Genomic DNA, 22,481 nt, shown 5'->3' with positions numbered 1-22,481 from the left:
AGGTCTCTATCATATCTTCCCTCTTCCTCCTCTCCACCAGACTCTGCAAATTACATCTTCTCAATCTTTCCTCACACTCAACATTCTAGAGGTCAGAAACTACTTAAGTCAGTCGCCTTTGGACCCTTTCCAACATCTCTTCATCCTTCTGAAAACCCGGTGACCAAATCTGGGCACAGACATATAGTCCATGTGTGGCCTAATCAAAGCCTTATACAACGGAACAAGAATCTCCCTACTTCTACACGTCAGTGTCCCCCCCGCATCATTCCCAGAAGCCTTTGTGTTGTCTTCACAATTTTGGTGATGTGTCCCCTAAATTTTAGATCGTTATCCACTATCGCCCCCAGATCTCTTATTTCCTCTACCTCCAACAATATATTCTCACCAAGCGTAAATTCTGCATCCCATCTTTGTTTTCCAAATTTTAAAACCTTACATTTTGCAACATTGAACTCGCATCCCCCATTTCCGTGCCCAATCACTCAATTTATTCAAGTCTTCTTGCAAGGCCACAACATCTTTACTACTCTTTATGGTTCGTCACAACTTTGCATCATCTGAATATCTCCATCCAAATCTTCGCCAATATCATTAATTTACAAGTTAAACTGTAATGGCCCTAAAACAGACCCCAGAGGCACTCCACTAGTGACTTTCCTTTTCCTGGATATCGCACCCCCATACACGACTTGTTGATACCTATCAGATAGCCAGTCTCCAATCCAATGCACTCATCTAATATCCAACCCCATCTGCTCTAGTTTGACTGTCAATTTATCATGAGGTACTCTATCAAAAGCCTTTGTGAAATCCAAGTATATTATTGTGTATCCTTCTCCTCTGTCCAAGGAAGCAGTCACTTTATTGTAATAAGTAAGTAGATTACTAAAACATGACCTCCCTTTAGCAAATCCATCAAAGATAATACCGTTGTTGTCAACCCAACTCTGGATCCTAGCTCTCACAAGCTTCTCCAACAACTTAACCACAACACCTGACACAAAGATAGGCCTATAGTTTGATGCTTGAGTTCAATCACCTCCTTTATGAAGTGGCACAATCTTGCCCTCCTTCCACTCCTTAGGGACTTGACCAAGTGCAAGACTCATATTAAAAAATATGTCAAGGCAGGTGTCACCTCCCTGGCACTTTCCTTCAGAATACGTGGTGATATATTATCAACTCCCGCAGCCTTATTTACATCTGGTTTACTCAACTCCCCAAACATCTCTTGCTCACTTACAGTTAGTCTCTCCTCTCCATCATCAACTGCTCTCAATTTCTCCATGAAGTCACATTCACAAGATTGAAAGATCTTTATGACCTGCTCATTAAGTATCTCCACCACACATTCTGCAACAGCTGTCTTTATACCATTTTCTCCAATCAGTGTCATTCTTCCATAATCATTCTTTCTTTTGCTGGCTACATATCGAAAGAACTCCCCAGGATTCTTTTTGGCTTCATTAGCTAACTGCTATTTATACCTCTCTTTAGCTACTCTCACCAACCAAGTCACCCTCCTTGCCTGGTCTTTGTAGACCTCATGATATTGGTTATTTCCACTTCTCTTATGCTGCTTCCACAATGCCCTTTTTCTCTGTATCGCATGCTTAATCTCTTTATTCATCCATCTCACACCTACCTTATTTAACCTTCTCACCCTTGGAATACATTTAGATATTGCATCTACTAGATAGTTTTTGAAAATCCTCCAAGCTGCATTGATCTCTTTTCAAGCTAATCCTCATTCCATGCTACACCTGCAAGCTGTCTCCCGAACTCTTCATAATCACCCTCCCCCCTTGTAGTTCCACATATACCCTTTTCTCACAGGAGTCCTTGCACCGCTGATAACCACCCAGGTAATCACCTCATGGTCACTCTCACCAATTGGTGGATGATTTGACACCTCATTTATAATTACATCTCTGATGAGATGACCAAATCCAAGATCCTTAATCCTCTTGTGCCCTCTGTTACATACTGTCTGAGGTAGTTATCCCTCAAAAACTCAAGAAACTCATTTTCTTTACTTCCAGTTGCCATCTCATCATTCCAGTCTATATTGCCATAATTAAAATCACCCATAATGATCACCCTTTTCTTATTTGCTTGGCTAATTTGACTATACATTTCACTATCACCTCCATCCACATTACCTGGTCTATAACAACATCCCACAAGTATTTGATTCCATTCACCTCTATCTCACACCATACTGCCTCAAAACCACTGGCACTCTTTCCGTCTTGCATCTCTACTTTGTATGGACATAACTCTTTCTCTATCAACAATAGCACTCCCCCTCCCTTTTTTACCCCTTCTATCCTCACGAAACACATCATACCCTTCCATCTCTATTCCTGTCAGGATGTCATCCTCTTCCAACTCACTTATTCCAACAATCTTTGGGTGAACAGATGCAATTAGTGCAACCATTTCATCTGCCTTGTTTCTTGTACTTCTAGCATTGGCATACAAACACAACAGCTCATTTCTGGATCTACAGCTAGTTCCACTGATACCACTCACTCGGTGTGATCTCCTCATGCTAGACGGGAGCCATTTTCCTTTCTGCTTCTTCATTTTAGAACCCTTTTTGATTCCAACTGTTTCCTCTTGATCCCAGGTCATCCCATTCCTTTCCTGCCTACACATGCTCTCACCTCCTCTTGGCGCATCCGCCTTTCTCACGCTGTGTACCCCTGTCCACCCCGAGCCTCCCTGTTTCCCTGCCCCTCTTGCACACCCTTCTCTCATTTTCTATACTCATACCACTCACTTCCCCATTCATATCCACTTCTTCAATCTCTCCTGCTCTTCCACATCACTCCCCTCTCGATCTGATTCATTTTCTCTATTCACTTCTCTACCTTCCGGCAGCAGTCTCTCCAAGCGACTCACACCATAACCACTCAAATGCAGTCAATCGCTCCCATACAGCTCACTTCGTCCCTCAAACTCATTCCACACATTAACAAACTGTACTCCCATCTCCTCACACATTTCAGCCAGCATATCATTCGTAATCCTTGCTCTCCACCTCATTTCACCACAGTCATACCTAGGCAACACACTGACTACCCTTCCTGTCACACTATTCTCTTTTATCCTTCCAAGCAGCCTCCTGATATACATTCTGACACGCTCTTTGTCCTCTGTCAAATCATTTGTACCAATTAATAATATTAACTCTTTTGCTCGCTCCCGCCTCATATCCAATGCCTCAATCACTCTACTCATTTTACCGCCTGGAAAACATACCTTGTACATTCTATCCTCTAGCACACCTTTAATAATGGAGTCGCCATGCAACGTCACTCGCTCATCTTTCATTTCATGATTTATTTTAATAGTTTTGACCTGAATTCTCTTAATTTCATTCTGCATCCATTTCATTTCTTGCCTCATCCACTCCAATTCAACTTCCGAATCTCACAACACATTCTCTCTCTTTATCATTCAATCTTTCTAACTCTCGACCCTCTCTTCTCACTTTCACTCTCATTCATCCATCTTTGTTTCCGTATTTTCAGTCCAACATATGTCCAACTTTTGCTATCATTCTTCTCACTTTCACTCTCATTTATCTTTCTTTGTTTCCGTACTTTCAGTCCAACTTTCACCATCATTCATTCTTTTTTTGCTATCATTCATTCTTTCGATTTTTTTCACTTTCGATTTCTGCGTCATGCCATTTCTAGTTTCATTCGTTCTCTCAATTTTGTTTCCTTCCACCACTCTCGCCTCACTTTCGTCCCTTTTAACATCTGTTACGGTTTTCAAATCGCTCTTTTTCTTTTTTACTGATTTTTAACATTTTTTCACCCCTCTTTCTCACCATCGTTCTCTTTCAAACGTGCACTCATGTTCCCCGTGTTACTAACATTCTCATTATTAACACTTTCTGTCATCAATTTCATATTTGCATTCATCAGTTCCTCGTTCAGGTCACCCTTCGCACATTTATCCCTTGGTAAATGATAAGTGAACAGAATGGATTGTGATGGGGTAGAGTGCATCTTCTGTGAATGAGTTTAGCCACCCAGCTGGCTATGATGGATATTTCTGTCAACCAGAACATGAATGTGAAGTGTACTATTAAAGTTGCAATGTTATTGTGATACTGAGATAATATGAAGTATAAGATGATTGATACATTCATCCACCATGGTCAGTTGAGTGGTTAAAGGAGAGGTGTGATAAGTGTTGTTGAGCCCCTCTCACAATGCATTTTTAGATTCTCTGGAGGTACCTATATAATGATGTTTATGAATACTTTTAGAACAGCCTTAAGACCTGTATATATAGGGTTTCCTAGTCATTGATTAAATAAAATTCTGGAACATCATAGTTGTCATTTGAAGCAAAATATGTCTATAACCATGGATTCATTTGATTCTATTGTTGAGTTGAGTTAGCATATAGTAACAGAGAATACAAAGTCAATTTTTAATTCACATTTAGTAACACCAGACCTTTTTTATTTTTAATTTGCATTTTAATTTGTATTCTTCTTTCCGTTGCTCTGCCATTTCTTGCTATTGCAATGTTCCAGTTAAGTTCTGATGCTTATAGCAGCTACCTGTGAACACCCACCTGCCTTCCCTAGCTCAAAGAAACCAACCTCAAAAAAACACACTTGTCAACTCATAAACACCCACTCTGTCTTACCTCAAAAAAGCCCTGCTTGCCACCTCTAAAAAACACACCTACCATCTTAAAAACCACTCACCGTTCCTGTCCCCTCATACCTTTCTCTACAAAACTCCAGTACACACATACACATGCCCTCCTCACACCATTCATTATAAAAAAAATTAAATTTAATTCCTAATATAATACAAAGTAACAAAACAACCATCACAAAGAAGAGCACAATAAAGACAATCTTACAACTGTCACTTAAAGGAACTCAACTCCACTTAAGGAAAGCATGAAAAACAAATAACCAGTCAAATAGCCTGCTAAAATTAAAAATAAATAAATATCTGCCTAACAGTTTCTCTTCTTTCTCATGGTGATGCATAATGGTTCTGAATCATCTCGTTGGCTTCTGGTCACCATAATGATGTACTTCTGTTGATGTTTGAATTGTACTGTCTACCATGTCAGATGATTTCGTTTACATGGCGAGTATCAAAGATCAGACTGTCATCATATAGTCAAACTCCAGGGAATGAAGTGGCAATTTTGTTTGCTTACAGAGTGGAATGCATTGCTGGAGATGATTGTGAGTGCAGGTAAAATGTTAACACTTTTAGTAGCACTTTTCACAATTCCTTTTCCTACCAGTCTGTAAGACACTTACTTAAGACATCAATAGGTGTAAGACACTTACACCTATTGATGCTGTCCTGGATCCTCATCTTACTGTGCTACCATTTATCTTTAGTCGATTCGCTGTCTCAACTCCCATTCTCTTTCCAGGTTTATCACATACATCAACAAATTCCAAAACTCTCTACTCATCATACCATTCATAATCATACTTGTAACCATACATATTATACTTGTCAACACACACACACATATTTCTGCTGTCTTCTTTCTCACCTTCTAACAGCACCCTCCAATAGTTTGCCCATCAGTAATCTTCTCCCATATAAAATTCTTAGTTTCATCTAACATATCCTCTGCTCTTGCTAATCCTCTTCATAGCCTCAGTGATGTTGTCCCTCCAAATATGCATTTTTGATATAATCCACCCTCATATCCTTGACATCAGCATCCATACAATAAATAAAGGTAGTTTAACCGATTGTATATGAAATTAGAAAGGTTTCCCTCTTATAAACTTTGGTTTCTGAGACTCAGCACTATTTTATCTCATGCTGCTACTCATTGTCCCACTTTTCAGTCTCCTTCAATACCTTAATTTATAAAATTTTTGGCCATCATCTACCTGTGGTTGGAAAGACATAGGTTCAAATCTTGTCTAGGATGTAAAGAACCTATAATTTATAAGGGCTTTTCATGTGAAGGTGAGTTAGCTATTCTCATGGCAAGGTTTTTCTCTCTCTCCAAGCAACTCAGTTCTTCATCCTGCAAAACAGACCAACCAACCAACTAGAAGAACACACACAAATGATTAACAGAAATGATTCACTGGCCTCATACCTTTAGTGGTTTTGGCCATAATTCAAAACAGCTGCCAGTACCACCATCAACAATTATTGCACCCTTGCACATCTTAGTGCTGTTGTATAAAATTGTGTACTGTACTGGTGAAACTTTATTCCAACAGATGGTGAGATATGGGAGTAAAAGGCAGTTTTCAGCAGCCCTGAAGTTCAGAAGGCATATTGCAAGTGTTTCAAAAACTGCATGGAAAATTGTTGTTATGATAAGTAACGCATACAACAGAGATAAGGAGGTAGTTGTACAAAGCTAGGCTTTGATCAGATTATTCATGGACTGTGTAGATTTATTCACCTGGTTTCTATTGTTATTAGACAATACTTATAAATCACCAAATCTAGGTAGTTTTACAAATTTTCATGCTACAGTTTGATTCAGATTCTCACAGATTGTCATATTTGTCAGAACCAAGGCTTTACTTATTAAGTTGCTGAATTGGGGGGGGGGAGCATTAATTCAGTCTGATTTGAAAAAGCTAAACACTTGTCTCTGTTATTATCGAGTACTGACTGTGGCAAAGAGGCATTCGAGTTAGCATTTTGGGAGAAAGAATTGGCAGCTTTCAATGTACATATCATAGCTCACTGTCATCATATATGTTGATGAATAAAGAGATATAAGAGATATGGGCATTTGTGGAGGGAGAAATTGGCAGTTTCCCATCATGTCCAAATCATCATTTCTTACATTGGCAAGGCTTGACAACATTAATTATCATAATGAACAAATTGTGACATGAGCAGTTTTACTATCTTATTCTGTATTCTATTAATGCACATGAAGTAGTTTTATTTGGAAATTTTCAATCATTATTGAAAGTTTTCAAGCACTTGATATAAATAACTTTAATAAAACTTTAATCTTCCATGTTTCGTCAAATTATTACAATTTGATGAAACATGGGGGGGGGGGGGTTAAAGGGTTTTAAGATATGTTCTTTCTTGTGGTTATATCAATTGTTTTAATATAATTTTTGTTCTAGGTATTTATTAGAACTTCCCCCCCCCCCCCACTCATATATAATGAAAACTGTTTCACCACTAATACAAAAAAAAATTCAATAAAAGGCTAACATAAACTATAACGTTGCTAAAATATGTAAAACATGTAGGGCTTGTTACAATAGAAGTTGAACACAAATATCACAAGGGATCAATCATTGATTCCTATTTGAGTGTGCCTTGTGAATGGATGACCATAGTAGATTCTTTTATGTTATGAGTAGTGAAATTGTCCTCTATTTATTCCTATTCCATTATTTGTTATGATGTGTTTGTGCATGTGAAAATTGAAAAGCCATGCCCCAAGACATCAGTAATGAGAGCAGAGGCTCTCATTACTGACGTCTCCAATATGTTATTTTTATCTTATTTCCAAACTTCTAGATGTCTAGGTGTCTGCTAAGAAAGGCCACAAGAACATGGAATATTATACATTTCAGGATGTTTGTATTGAATTTTCAATACAAATCTTTGTATCTGTCTTTAGGATAAGGATTTTGCATAGTCTATAGGACATAGTCATAGGATTTTGCATAGTTTGTCACATTATAATTTGTCAGTCGTTTGAATTTGCTTAAAGACTATAATCTTTTCTACAAACAACCTGAGTTTATAATATTCCATGTTCCAGTGACCTTTCTTACATCAGGCAGGCATCTAGAAGTTTTGAAATTAGACAGACAGAAAGAACATGTTGGAGACATCAATAACTAGAGAAGACAACTCAGGCCTACCTTTTCATTTTTCCCACACCCACCATAGAGGACAACTTCACTGCTCATAACATAAAAGAATCTACCATAGTCATCCATTTCACATGGGGCATTCAATAGGAATCAAGGATTGATCCTGTGTAATCAGACAGAAAGAACATGTTGGAGACATCAATAACGAGAGAAGACAACTCAAGCTACCGTTTCATTTTTCCCACACCCACCATAGAGGACAACTTCACTGCTCATAACATAAAAGAATCTACCATAGTCATCCATTCACATGGTGCATTTAATAGGAATCAAGGATTGATCCTGTGTAATATTTGGAAATCACTGATCAGATCTTTTCTAATGTTGAAAATTCAACTTTTCAGCCAACTATCTGCACATAATGTTGAACAATAACTTATTCAAGCCTATCTCCCACGTTTCATGTGGTTTTGTTTTCAACTTATATAGTTAAAAGAAAGGATTATATTCTAATGGTTCCTACTGTTTAATATATTTTAGTAATGTTATAATTTATGTTAGTCGTTTATTGTATTTTTTTATGTCATCCTAACCCAGGAAAAGCACAAGTATTTGTGGTGAAACTAGTCAGTTTTCATTATATATTGTTTACGGCCAAATAAACCAAGCGTATTTTCTTTTATAATGTATACTCATTGGTTGAAAGTCTACATATTCAATATAAACTTGCTTAAAGTAATTCATGTATGTGTGTGTGTTCAAACTAATATTTCATAATAATCATTTAATATATATAAAATAATTTTATACAAGAGGTAATGCTGAGTCATCCTAGAATTTTAAACTTTGCTCTGAAATTCATAGTGTTTTTAATTTTGTTGAATAAACTACTTCAGAATTTTTCCTAGATAGTTTTTAATGCATTTTCTTCACCTATCTTAATATAGAGAAAGCATGCCAAGCCATTTTAAAGTGAAGGAGTACTGTCCTTTAGTTTTTAAGAATTTAAGAGAACGGTTTGGAATTGATGATGTAGATTATATGGTAAGTAAAACAGTTCTTTTTTTTCTCACGTTTTTAATAATACTACAAGTTGAAACAAAATTCAGTTTTGTATAGATTTACGTTTAAAGTAAAATTACTTTTCTGATTTATTGTTGTATCAAAGGTGAGATCATTCTTTACTATTAAGTATGTTGGCTATTTTTATGAGCATTTCTAAACATAATTTTGATAGGACGAGGTGGATAAAGTTATGTTCATATGCTACAAATTATAGTTCTGTTGAATACCCATAATGTCTAGTTCTACTAAATGCATAGAATCATTGTTTTCACTCTTAAATGCATGAATTCCAAATTTTGTGGCATTTAGTAGATTTACCTGTTTTTATACCCACAAATCCCACCATGCCTGTGGTGGGATTTGTGGAGAGTGAATATACTAACTACTTCACCAGTCAAGTTGCTTAATAAATATCAAGATGCTACTTGATCTCTCCCAGGCATTTTGTAACATATCCAGTATATCTATATACTAAAGATACCAGTTGTCAACAGCAACTGATGCTATGCTATATTGTCCAGATGGGTCCTGTCCACATGCCTGCCTGAATTTCTTTTGCACATTAACAGTAACAAGTTAGCCTGGATTCCTGAGATGGTGATGTCTCTGCTCAACAAACTGTATGAGATTACATCTCACATTGACATGCATGTTTATAAATGTCATTAGTCTTCATTTTAGAAATTATGGACTTTACAACTGTGTTATAAATAACTATTTTAATTTCCCAACATTTCGACCTTCATATTAAGGTCATCATCTGGAGTATATACAAATATGCAAGGACAAGCTGAGTTACATTTCACACTGTAAGCTAAAGAAACAATGATTTGATCACCAGTTATTCTACTGGCATGACCTCTAGTGAAAAAAGAAAAAAAAAAAATACAGATAAAATTAAAAATTAATTAATTATTTAGAAACTACATCAGAACTAAATTCTATTTAAGATAATATGAGAAAAACATTCTTTCATATAAATAGTTTTCTTATGGTAACAATGATGTCCTATTTTTAACATGACAATTAATTAAAAGAAACACACGTATTAACCACAGTGAAAATTATTTAATTGTAAATATTTCATCTTAAGTATCTTAGGATATCATCAGTACAGTAGTTTAAAACAATAATAGGAATAACATACAGTTAGGACGCATGATTACAATAGAATCTCATTAAATGTGTGTAACGTGCTACAGAAGTAAAAAAAAAAAAATTATTTAACACAATTTTGTATGACAATTTCCCATACTTTAGGAATAGTAAGAATGTCGTTTTGGTTTAAGTTTGGCCTGTGTAGTAGGGCTTCAGAACTTTCTTTGTATAAACGTTCATGTTTATATAAAGATCTATGTAAAAGTTTAGACTTTTCCCAATGATTCTATGGTTTGGATTTTCAATTCCATGTTGAGAGAGGCCAGATTTCTGGCCTTTCTCAACACGGCATCTCAAAAGCATCTCCGAACGTCTTTCTAAAATTATGAAGAAATACAATTTTGCCACTACTTACAAACCTATCAACCAAATTTACAACTTGTTACCTTCTACTAAGGACACACTCTCACCTTTGATGTTGCCTGGCGTTTATGAGATTCCATGCTCATGCAAATTGTCTTACTTTGGACAGACAGGTAGGTCTGTTCAGAAATGCATCTTGGAACATCAAGACCACATTCGTCTTTTTTTTAAACTGCAGAAATCTGGCCTCTCTCAACACAGAATTGAACATACAAACCATAGAATCCATTGGGAAAAGTCTAAATTTTTACATAGATCTTTATATAAACATGAACGTTTATACAAAGAAAGATCTGAAGCCCCACTACACAGACCAAACTTAAACCTCAACGATGTTCTTACTATTCCTAAAATATGGGAAATTGTCATACAAAATTGTGTTAAATAATAATTATTATTATTTTTATTTTTTTTAAATTTTATTTTATTTTTTTTACTTCTGTTTACGCACGTTTAATGAGATTCTATTGTAATCATGTGCCCCCTAACTGTATGTTATTCCTATTATTGTTTTAAACTACTGTACTGATGATGTCCTAAGATACTTAGGATGAAATATTTACAATTAAATAATTTTCACTGTGGTTTATACGTGTGTTTCTTTTTATGATCGCACCACAGGTTTTGTTATTTAAAAAAAAAATTAAAAAAACCATGACAATTGTTAAATTAGATTTAAGATTCTGGATTATCTACAGTCGTGTTTATAGTTAATTCTTAGGGAGAAAGGTTCCGTGGGTAGAATATGTGCTGAATATGTGCCTTCCATATGCTTGGGAATTTTAGACCATCATTATTGTTCAGATTGGGGTGGTTGATAAGAATCTCAGGCTTTCTTAAATTTACATTCATACCATGTTTTGGTGTAATGTAAACAACTGTTTCTTTTCCAGTCAATTCTATGTAAAGTGTTCAGGGCATGATCAGAAAGGCCAGCTTCACCATAGTTATTATATTTAATGTGTTGTTTATGTTCCTTTTGTCTGATAGGAATTGTGCGTCTAGTTTCCCCTGTATATGGGGAAAGTGATAGAAAGAGATAGATATGATGAAGAGATAGAAGATTTCTATGAAACATTAGAATCTACATTAGAATCCACAATGAACTGATGGTTAGTTCAGATGGTCACCATCTGAACTCCATTGGTAAATTTGGATTTGGACAGAGGAATGAAAGAGGAGAAAGACTTATTGAATTTGCAGAAGAAAATAACCTCTTTATTATAAACAGCTTTTTCAAGAAGAAAATTAACCGAAAATGGACTTGGAGATGCCCAAATGGACAAACTTACAATGAAATAGACTTCATCCTCTCCAACAGAAGATATATAATAAATAATACCGAAGTGCTTAATAGATTTAACGCAGGAAGTGACCACAGACTAGTAAGGACAAAAGTATGGATCAACAAAAAATGGGAACGGAATAAGCTCATAAGAAAAAAGTTCAATTTAGTGAATCTACAAAGTCTCTACCACAATAAAAGCTGTTATAGAGAATCATTCAAAAATGATCTAAAAAAGTTAAACACAGCTACTGCCATCGATGATGCTAATGAAATATTAACAAAATCTATCTTGAATTGTGCACTAAAAATGGGTGTAAAAAGGCACCAAGGAGAGGAAGAACTAAGACAGAAAACCTTAGATCTGATGAAGAAAAGAAGAGAAATGAAAAGAGATTTGAATGACACCAATAAAATAGAATATGCGGAAATTTGTAAAACTGTACGTAAAAGGATGAAACATAAACTTAGATCGTATAATACTAGGAAAATGGAAGAAACAATAGTAATATGAAGGTCCTAAGATGAACATTATCAGCATTATCAGCTGCTGTAAGAGGAAAAAATGGTGAACTTATAAAAAAATAGAGATGCAATAATCAAAAGAATTCAGGAATTTTATACTGAACTCTATGAAGACAAAGACTGGGACATCCAAGAATCATCTATGGATAACTCGAGTGAGGAAGAACATGATGCCCCTGAGATCTTATAAGGTGAAGTGGAAATGGCACTGCAAGAAATGAAGAATGGAAAGGCCCCAGGAGATGATGGAATTATGGTAGACTTCTTAAAACAGGGAGGAAGCCCTGTCATCAAACAGCTGACTAAACTCTTTAATAAATGCCTAAACCAGAGAAAAATTCCAAAAAATTGGAACTATTCACTTCTAATATTAATTTTTAAAAAGGGCAATAAGGAAAAAATTAAAAACTACAGACCTATAAGCCTACTCCCCAAAATATATAAAGTTTTCACAAAAATTATAAATAATAGAATAAAATCTAAACTAGAGGGAATGCAATCCTTTGAACAAGCTGGATTTAGAAAGAATTACAATACTTTGGACCATATTCACACATTAAGACAGCTCATTGAAAAATCATTTGATTACAATAAACCCTTATGTGTGCCTATATAAACTATGAAAAAGCATTTGATTCAGTTAAAACATCTGCAACACTAAAAGCACTTGAAACCCAGGGAACTGAGAAACCATATATTGAAACACTAAAACATATTTACAATAATGCAACTACTGTAATTAAATTATATAAAAACAGTGAAAAATTAGTAAATAATAATATTTGGTTAACCGATCAAGTGTTGATCAGTTACGCATAATTGTGAGAGTGTTTAAACCTATATGTAAGTGCCCTGAAGAAGCCAACAGATAAGTGTGGCGAAACTAGTTGGTTCAGTTAATTAATAAAATTGATCAGCACTTGATCGGTTAACCAAATATTATTATTTACTAATTTATGATCAAGAAAACAACCTTCATGATGAAGTGAAAAATTAGTTCCTAATACAGAAAGGCATCTTGCAAGGCGACACTATATCTCCCAAATTATTTACAGCTGCACTAGAGGAAGTATTTAGAAGCCTTGATTGGGAAACAAAAGGAATAAACATAAATGGAGAAAGGCTGCATCATCTGAAATTTGCAGATGATATTGTCCTGATAGCAGATAATCTTGAAGATCTGGAAGAAAGGCTAAATCAGCTAAATGAAACCTCCAGAGAAATTGGATTAAAAATAAATAGAGAAAAAACAAAAATAATGAAGAATAAATACATAAACCATAGAACTATCAAAGTTGAAAACCATGAAATAGAACAAGTTACTTGATATGTATATTTGAGCCAATTGTTATCCTTTGAGGAGGGCCAAAGAAAAGAGATTGAAAGAAGAATTCACCTTGGATGGATGGCTTATGGGAAAATGAGAGACATATTCAGAAGTGACATCCCTATGAGTCTAAAAAGGAAAGCTTTCTACGAGTGCATACTTCCTGTCTTAACATATGGAGGAGAAACGTGGACTTTAACAGAAGCCCTAAACAAAAAGCTGAGAACAACACAACATCGCATGGAAAGAAGTATGCTAAAAATAACATTAAGAGATAGGAAGACAAATATCTGGATAAGATCTCAAACAGGTGTCATGGATATTGTAAAATACATTAAACAGGCTAAGTGGAGATGGGCTGGCCATATTGCCAGATGCAATGATGGGAGATGGACTAGAAAAACAACAGAGTGGAGACCAATGGATGGAGGAAGACCGAGAAGAAGGTGGAGAGATGAATTGGAACAAATTGCAGGAGTGAGATGGATGGGAGAGGCAGAAAACGGAGTGATCTGGAAAATCATGGGGGAGACCTTCGTCCAGCAGTGGACAGAACCAGAAGGTTGAAGAAGAAGAAGACAGGTGCAATAAATACGGTATACTCCAGGGTGGGCCAGGGATTCTACCCGCGGAACATTTCTCCCTAAGAGCTAACTATAAACAGGACTGTAGATAATCCAGAATCCTAAATCTAATATAACAATTGTCATGTTAAAAATAGGACATTTGTTACTGTAAGAAAACTATCTATATGAAAGAATGTTTCTCTCATGTGATCTTAAAAGAATTTAGTTTTGTAGTTTCTAAATAATTAATTCATTTTTAATTTTATCTGTATTTTTTTTTTTTTTTTCACTAGAGGTCATGCCAGTAGAATAACTGGTGATCAAATCATTGTTTCTTTAGCTTACTGTGTGAAATGTAACTCAGCTTGTTTTTGTATATTTGTATATATTCCATTAATATGAAGTCGAAACGTCGGGAAATTAAAATAGTTATTTATAACACAGTTGTATATTCCAATTCCATAATTTCTAAAATGAATGCTGATTCAACACTAAAAGAAAGGATAAATGTCATTAGGTTAACATCTCAGCATTGCCTTCCAAATTTTATATTAGCCTAACACTTTGTGACGTTGAAATGACAGCTGTCTATCCATACAACTAGTTTAAATCTTCCTGTGAGTATCACTTTCCTGTGCTATCCCTTCTTACTTGCTCTTACCATCTGTATATCCTATATCCCACCACCTCACTAGTTTTCTGTTCAATAATGACTGTATTACATAACTAGATTGTTAAAAGCTAAATCAAGTAGATAATCAGTAAAGAATTCAAGTTACATAATGCATGGGTTGAATGGTTTACCAATCTGTAATCAATTTGTTTGTTGAACCAACAAGCAAATTTATAGCTATACATAGAACAGTAATGTACACAGAAACCTTGTGCAGATACGTTTGTTTAATGGAGAGAAGTAAATTTCTAGATAATAAGTTATTAAACTATTTAATTATTTTGCATTGGGTACTGGATAAGTATCATTATTATTATTACTTCCCTTGATGAGTTCCTGACTCCCTGGATACCTCCCTTGATGAGTTCCTGACTCCCTGGATGTCTCTTGTCAGAGATGCCCAGGGAGTCAGGGACTCATTGAGGGAGGACCACATTACCCACACTAATTCATACCTATTCACACTAATCCGCACCTATTCATACTACCTATGCTCACCATCCCCTCAGAGGCAATCCATTCTGATGACACTCCAATTTATGGGAGAAAAAAGCTACCTCTCCTTTTGTAAAATTAAAGATTACACATACTAGTATCCTGTATGACCCTTTCAGAAGTTTGTAGGTCTATCATATCACTTCTGTTTCTCCTGTTGCTGGTATCTACAGTCCACAAATCCTTAATCTGTTCTCATAATCTACATTTCACATTCCTAGTATCCTCTCTAACACTCTCCTTCCCTTTTTATTGTTAATCTCACTGTATCTGCATCACCACAGGAGACCATATCCCTGCACAGTTGTCATGGTGAAGTCAATCAAGGCTTCACCATGAAGCAAAATGACTTCCTTATCCTTACCTTCTGAGTTGGATTTGCAATCTTTGCTGTATGTCCCCTGAATTTTAACTTCACATATACTAAAATTCCAAGATCTGTGGCTTAATAATTTTCTGTTAGCATAATCCCACCAGTGTAATAATAATACACCATTGGATATCTCATCACACCAAAGTGCATAACTTTACATTTCCTAACCTTGAACTAATGTCCATTTTCACATGCCCACAACTTAAACTTTTTTGAATCATTTTGCAAGTACTGCATGTCAGTTGCATTCCTGATTTCATCTCTGCATCGTCAACACAAAGCTGTATATTACCTATCAGATACATCCCAATGTCATTAATTTTCAACATTGAATAATGATCATACTACTTCACTACTGAAACATTCAGAACATTTTTTGTAGTCAGTGGCTTCTTTCAGCAAAATAAAAAAACTTAACATTTTTTCCATTCCAAACTCAGATCATAAAAAATGAATTTAAACAAAATCCAAAAAAAATTTAGATTTTAAAAATAAAATAAAAGATATTATGATACTACATGAGAAAGTTACATCATTACTAACATCCTATCAACAATTTCCTTCCAAATTAATCTGTTTTCTGTCAAAACTCCAACATTATCAGAGCTTATATTTTTGTCTTCTAAAACACTTCTTATTGTATCAATCCACCTAAATCTTGGGCTTCCTCTGTGTCTTTTTTTTTCTGCCATCCTGGTAATGAACACTTGTTTTGCTAACCTTCCCATTCCAATTCTGCTTAAGTCAGGTGGTCAGTGACCTGACCACCTGAGATTAGCTCCTTGAATGCTAACAATGTTCTTTCCTAATATCCTCATTTTTAATGTGATACTGCCACTAATGCCATCTGTTCACTCCCCTAAATTTTCTCAGAACTCACATAACTCGCATATTAGTGGTGTCTAGTTTTTGATCAGTGTTTTATTGCTAACTCAGCTCTAAGATCCATATGTTAAAATTGGTTTGAACACTGCCCTGTATATAGCTAATTTGGTGATTTGATTGATTTCTCTTTTATTCAATATATATATATTTATTTATTCAGTTCACTTCCTACCATATCATCTTTACTAATTCTGTTGTTTAATTTAATTTGCCTGAAAATTATGCTTAAATAGCTGAAATGCTTTACTTGTTCTATATGTTCACTATTCAGGATACAGTTGATGTTTTCAGTGTTTCTACCTATTTTCATTGTCTTTGCCTTTTTATTTTCATACCATATTTATTACAACAGTTATTCAGTTTGGTCAGGGAATCCTGCAGACTTGTCCTGGATTTATTTAGGAGTATAACATTATCGGCATACAGTAAAGAGCAGAGATTAACATCTCCAATTTTGATATCAATTTTAATACTGTTTTCCTTCATAAGATGATGTGGAGATAATGTACACCCTTGTCGCACACCTTACTTAACATCAAACCATTTTCTTGTACCTCCTTCAATTCTAGCTGCAGACTTACAGCTTAAATAGAGACTATGTATTGCTTGATATAATGTCCCAATAACACCATATAACTGTAGTGTTTTGAAGAACTTTCCTATTGGCACCTTGTTATATGCCTTTTCCAGATTGACAAAACTCAAATACAAATCCTTGTTATATTCCCAAGATTTCCCAACTATTTGTCTTAAAATGAAAATCTGATTCTGACAACCTCTATTTGGCCTTAATCCAGCTTGTTCTTTACCAATCTTCCCTACCACAATTTTTCTTTGCTGTTTCTCAAGTATACTTGCATTAATCTTACCAGGAATGCTCAGTAAGAAAATACTTCTGTAATTCTCACATTCAGATTTATTTCCCTTTTTATAGATGGGTACTATGAGTGCTCTGCTCCAATCATCTGTAATTCCACCCTCTGACCAAGCCTTCTGAATTTTGCAATGCATCTACCTTAAAAACTTTTATACCTCCAAATTTCAGCATTTCTGACTGAATTTCATCTACTCCAGCTACCTTTCCACATTTCAGGTTTTTGATAACTTTTTCTACTTCAATATAGATATATATTTCTGACTGCATTCCTGTTGGGATTTTCTATTATCATGCTGACACTACTTGTTTCATTTAGCAGTCTTTCAAAGTAATTACTCCAGACATCTAGAATATCTGATATTTATTTTCTGTTCTTATTAAAGTATTCCCATGACTTTCATTTAGCTAGTTTTACAATCTTTGCTTTCTTACATTTTTCTCTGTATTCTGTAATAGCACAAGCTGACTTAATTGCTAGGAACTTTTGATGTGCTTTCTTCTTTTCTTTGACTGCCTCGTTAAACTTCCTGATTCCACCATATGGAGTTCTGATTTGTCTATTGTTATAAACAACCTCACCATATGCCTCTCTGGCAATGAATGTTTTCTTCAGGATTTGCCTCTGAATCTCCAAGGTTTGAATCTTGCTTTCAAATTCTTTCATTTTTTTCTTCAGTGATGTTTGTGTATTTCAGTCTACAGTTCACCTCTGAAAGCTGCTCAATCTTGATTCATTTTAAAACTTTCTTTCACAGTCTTCTTTTCAGTATGAAATTCAATTTTATCCGGCTCAAAACTAAATAGTGATCACTTCCTATTTCAAATCCTCTGTACACACTTTCATAATGAATATTTGAAATTGTTGTAATTCTTGACCACAGAGATTAATGAATAACTAACTCTTATTTAGAAGTATTGGTCAAGTGTTAATAAACTATTTAACAACCAACTAGTTTCACTGGCTATTGCTGTCGGCATCTTCAGGGTACAAATAAGGTAGGCAAAGTAAATTACAAGCTAGATGTTAAACTGACAATTCTAATTCAATAACAAAATAGTACTGAGCGTGAAACAATACATGTGTCACGGATACATGATTTCAACGCCAACTACAAAATGTTTCTTAACAAGTAAATCAAGTATCCGCAACACGTGTATTGTTTCACGCTCAGTACTATTTTGTTATTGAATTAGAATTGTCAGTTAACATCTAGCTTGTAATTTACTTTGCCTACCTTATTTGTACCCTGAAGATGCCGACAACAATAGCCGGCAAAACTAGTTGGTTATTAAATAGTTTATTAACACTTGACCAATACTTCTAAATAAGAGTTAGTTATTCATTCATAGTGATTATTTTGTGTCTGTGAATAGTGAATATATTAAAAGAAAGAATCAGTATCAACAAGACTTCTTTTTTCTTGTGTCTTCTCTCCATGTGAATTTGTGCACATTTTCATGTTGGAACATGGTGTTAGTAATAACTAATCCATGTCCTGAACAGAAATCCAGCAGTCATTTACCATTATTATTAGCTTTGCACTTTTCTCCATATTTTCCCTAAACATTTCTATATGTGTGGTAATTATTTCCTACTCTGCTTTTGAATCTCCAACAAGGATCAACTTTTCCTTTTTCATTGCACCAGCTGCTTTCTCTAATGCTTCAAAAAATTTCTTCATTTCTTCCTTGGTAGAATCTTCTGTGAGACCATAAGCACATATACATCTCATTGTACAGTTCCCCATTCTGATATTTGCCATCATCACTACTTGATATTGCCTGCTATTCAAGAAGATTATTCTCATATTTAGTGTCGAATACTATGGCTACTCTCTTTTTCCTGATTGCTATTGCTGAATATAACATTTTATATTTATCACTTAGAAAGATCTCACCTGTTTTTGTCTTCTTTGTTTCAGTCACGCCTATTATGTCAATCTGGTACTTATCCAAATTATTGATGGTACCAGTCTTGAACTCTGTTGATGTTCAGTTGGGATATATTCTGGGATTTGTTCCATTAGTTGACTTTTTGCTGTTTTCCCTGGTTCCCTGATGAAAACAGTGGGCCTTATTTAACTAGACGACACTCCAGCTAGCATGAAATTCTGTCATGTTGTGCCATCATTTTACATTGTGCTTTTAGCCAATAAGAATACAATTTGGTCAGCTAAATTCCGAATTGCCAGCCCATCCTCATCCATTCGTATCCAGGTAGATACCTAACATGATGCACCACGAGAAGGTTAGGATTGGACATTAAGTCAGAAACCCCGTCAGTTCTCTGCATTCCCTAAAAGGCTATGTGGAGGTCTGCTGTCAGTTATACAGCTTTGACCCTTAAGCACCCCTGAAATCATGTTATCCCGATGTTTATATAATACATATTTTTCTTTGAGGATGTCCCACATAACATAGTGAGCAGAAATTAGTCACCGTTTTTATGTAATTAACATACTCATTATTGAAAAGACATAAGTCCGGTAATGATGTGTATTATTAGCTGCTCGAGAAATAACTGTTTTATTATATTTATATTATGCATAATATATTTTTCAACCTTTTGTGCTGGAAAAGAGCTGATTATTGTTTTTATAGTATGCAATTTCTATTGCTAGTTCAGAAGTTGAAAACTATTTGGTATTTTAAAATTGAAAAAAAAAAAAAAGAGTAAACAACCTTTGTATCCATAATCGAAATGTTCACAATATAACAATTTAAATGGGTTTAATATTTTGCAGAATTCTCTTACAAAATCACAGCCACTATCAATCAGTTCACCTGGCAGAAGTGGTGCTAAATTTTATCAGTCTTATGACAGAATGTTCATCATGAAGACTCTTCAGAGTGAAGAAGTAGAACAAATGCATAGTCTTTTGAAACAGTATCATCCTGTAAGTCTATATTTCAAATTTAATTACACTGATTTCTGTCATTTATCCAATTCTCAGTTAATTGGTCCTTGAATGGGTTAGCTGATTACTAGAACAGGACTCTGTATGTTCATTTAACTCACCTTTAGTTAACTGGCTAGCTAAGTGGTTTCCCACTGTACAAATAGTTAACGATGTGAAAGAAATATGATTTTAATTCTGTTACTTTTGCATCCTTAATTTGGTATTTTGGATTGTTCTTTGTGTATATTGCTAGTCTAATTACCAAGTTATTTTTTCATAACAGATAAACTATATGAATGTAATCATTAAATGATTTTTTATCTTTGTTTTTTAGAATTTAACAGTTAACCTCCAGTATACCAATCTAGACCAAAAGAATAGTTTCTTGTAGTGGAAAATTTACTCTACTGAATTATTTTAGAATAGTAATGATTATGTGGAAAGCTTTAGCCAGGATATTTTTGTTGCTATAGTGAGTGAAATCTATAACAGTATTTGATATAGTGAGAGTTGATTATACTATAAATATGTATTCATTTATGGATAAACTGTTAAAGGTAAAGCTGTTAATGAACAAATGGATTTAAAGATATAACAGTATAGAGCAGCAGAAGTCGGGAACGTTTTCACTAAAAAGCACCCTCGAATGGCTGACTTATGACAAAGCGCACTTCACCTTAATTTTGCTGGAGGGGAAGTTGTAAGCTTAAAGTACATTCAGTATATATTTATTTTTTTTAAATGAATTTATTAATACAAAATTCTACTTACAAACTTAAGTATGTACTTTCAAAAAACAAACTAACAAAAACATACATTAATGTGATGCTTGGCATTACAGATATTCAGCTAACTTAATATAATCTGACATGTAACTGGAATTTCCGGTTCTTAGGCAGTGGTCTAAATGAGAATCGTTGAGTCTTGATCGATATTTGGATTTCAAATACTTCATATTTGAAAAAAGAGATTCACATGAATATGTCGAAGCACAGTAAGAATATATTTTAAGAGCACATTTTCTTAATAAGGGATAGCTATTTTTATCAACAAAATTCCAGAATGTTTCATCATTCTGATGTGATCTTAATATTTTGTCATTTTTATATTTATAATTCCAAGTCTTCCACATTATTAATTTGGAAATAAGCTGCTATTTTAGCAACACATCTTCGTCTGCAGAGGTGAAAGGATATACAAAAAATATTATAAATGAATCCAATTCAGAAAATTCCTGAAATAATCTAGTACTAAACTCTTTAAGGAGTGTGTCAAAATGCTGTGCGAAATGAGCAGTAGAAACACTAGTGTCAGTAAAATTTTCAACAATATTTTTTAAATTTGGAAAATGTTATTTTTCAGTAGATGCAATTTTCAAAGTGCCAATTTTGTTTTGAATGAATTCACTGCACTTATCATTTGAGCAATATGATGATTTCTGCCTTGCAATCTGAAATTTAATTCATTAAAGTCTCCCATTAAATCAATAAGAAATCCAACATCAAGTAACTATGTTTTGTCTTCTAACTGTAAGCAAGATTCATTTTTTCTTTTCTAACAAATGAGCAATTTTAAAAGAGGCAACCATTGCTTTTTTTATTGACTGTGAAGTTGGCTTGGTAAAAATGCTTTGCTGTTTTTTGGTAGTGAAAGTTAACTGTATTTAGTTAACTATCACTACCGTAAATAGTATTTTAGGACCACAGTTACACCTGTGGTCCTAAGGCAGTTGCATGCCTATATGGAAAGCACTGATTTCTACAAAGAACCTGAAAGTTCATCTACAGTGATGTCAAGAACACTGACTGGATGCTGGAAAAAATGTTGTGTGGTCTGACAAGACATGGTACACCTTGTTCTGTATTGCCAGTGAGCAGAGAGTTTGGTAGAAGCCCCATGAAACAATAAACCTAGTTTGCCTTGTAAACACAACTCAAAGTTCTGAAGGTGGTGTCATGATGTGAGGCATATTCTGTGGTATGGAATGGGTCCCCTGATATTGTCAGAAGATCTGGTATCCTCTAAAGAATATCTGAATGTTGTTGCCAATCAAGTCCATCCTGCAATGTTGATTTTTTATCCAGCAGGTGATGGTTGTTTTGTGGATGACAGTGCTACTGTCCATCACGCAAGCATTGTTCTGCAATGGTTCAGT

General features: G+C 34.7%; 1 protein-coding gene across 3 annotated transcripts in view; it reads left to right on the top strand.

Moving 5' to 3' along the window:
• The window catches only part of LOC150100152 (phosphatidylinositol 5-phosphate 4-kinase type-2 alpha-like), a 224,196-nt gene that overhangs the window by 62,014 nt on the left and 139,701 nt on the right, over positions 1-22,481 (top strand). For all 3 annotated transcript variants that reach the window (XM_090402421.1, XM_090402420.1, XM_090402419.1), the window contains exons 3-4: positions 8,782-8,878; positions 20,171-20,323. In XM_090402421.1, the coding sequence (XP_090258547.1) occupies positions 8,782-8,878; positions 20,171-20,323 (250 nt within the window). The remainder of the gene's footprint in view (positions 1-8,781; positions 8,879-20,170; positions 20,324-22,481) is intronic.

Source organism: Typopeltis vanoorti, chromosome 13 (assembly GCF_054136105.1).
Source record: "Typopeltis vanoorti isolate ZY-2024b chromosome 13, IOZ_Tvanoo_1.0, whole genome shotgun sequence".
Lineage (NCBI taxonomy): Eukaryota > Metazoa > Arthropoda > Arachnida > Uropygi > Thelyphonidae > Typopeltis > Typopeltis vanoorti.
This window is presented reverse-complemented; position numbering and strand designations above follow the sequence as displayed.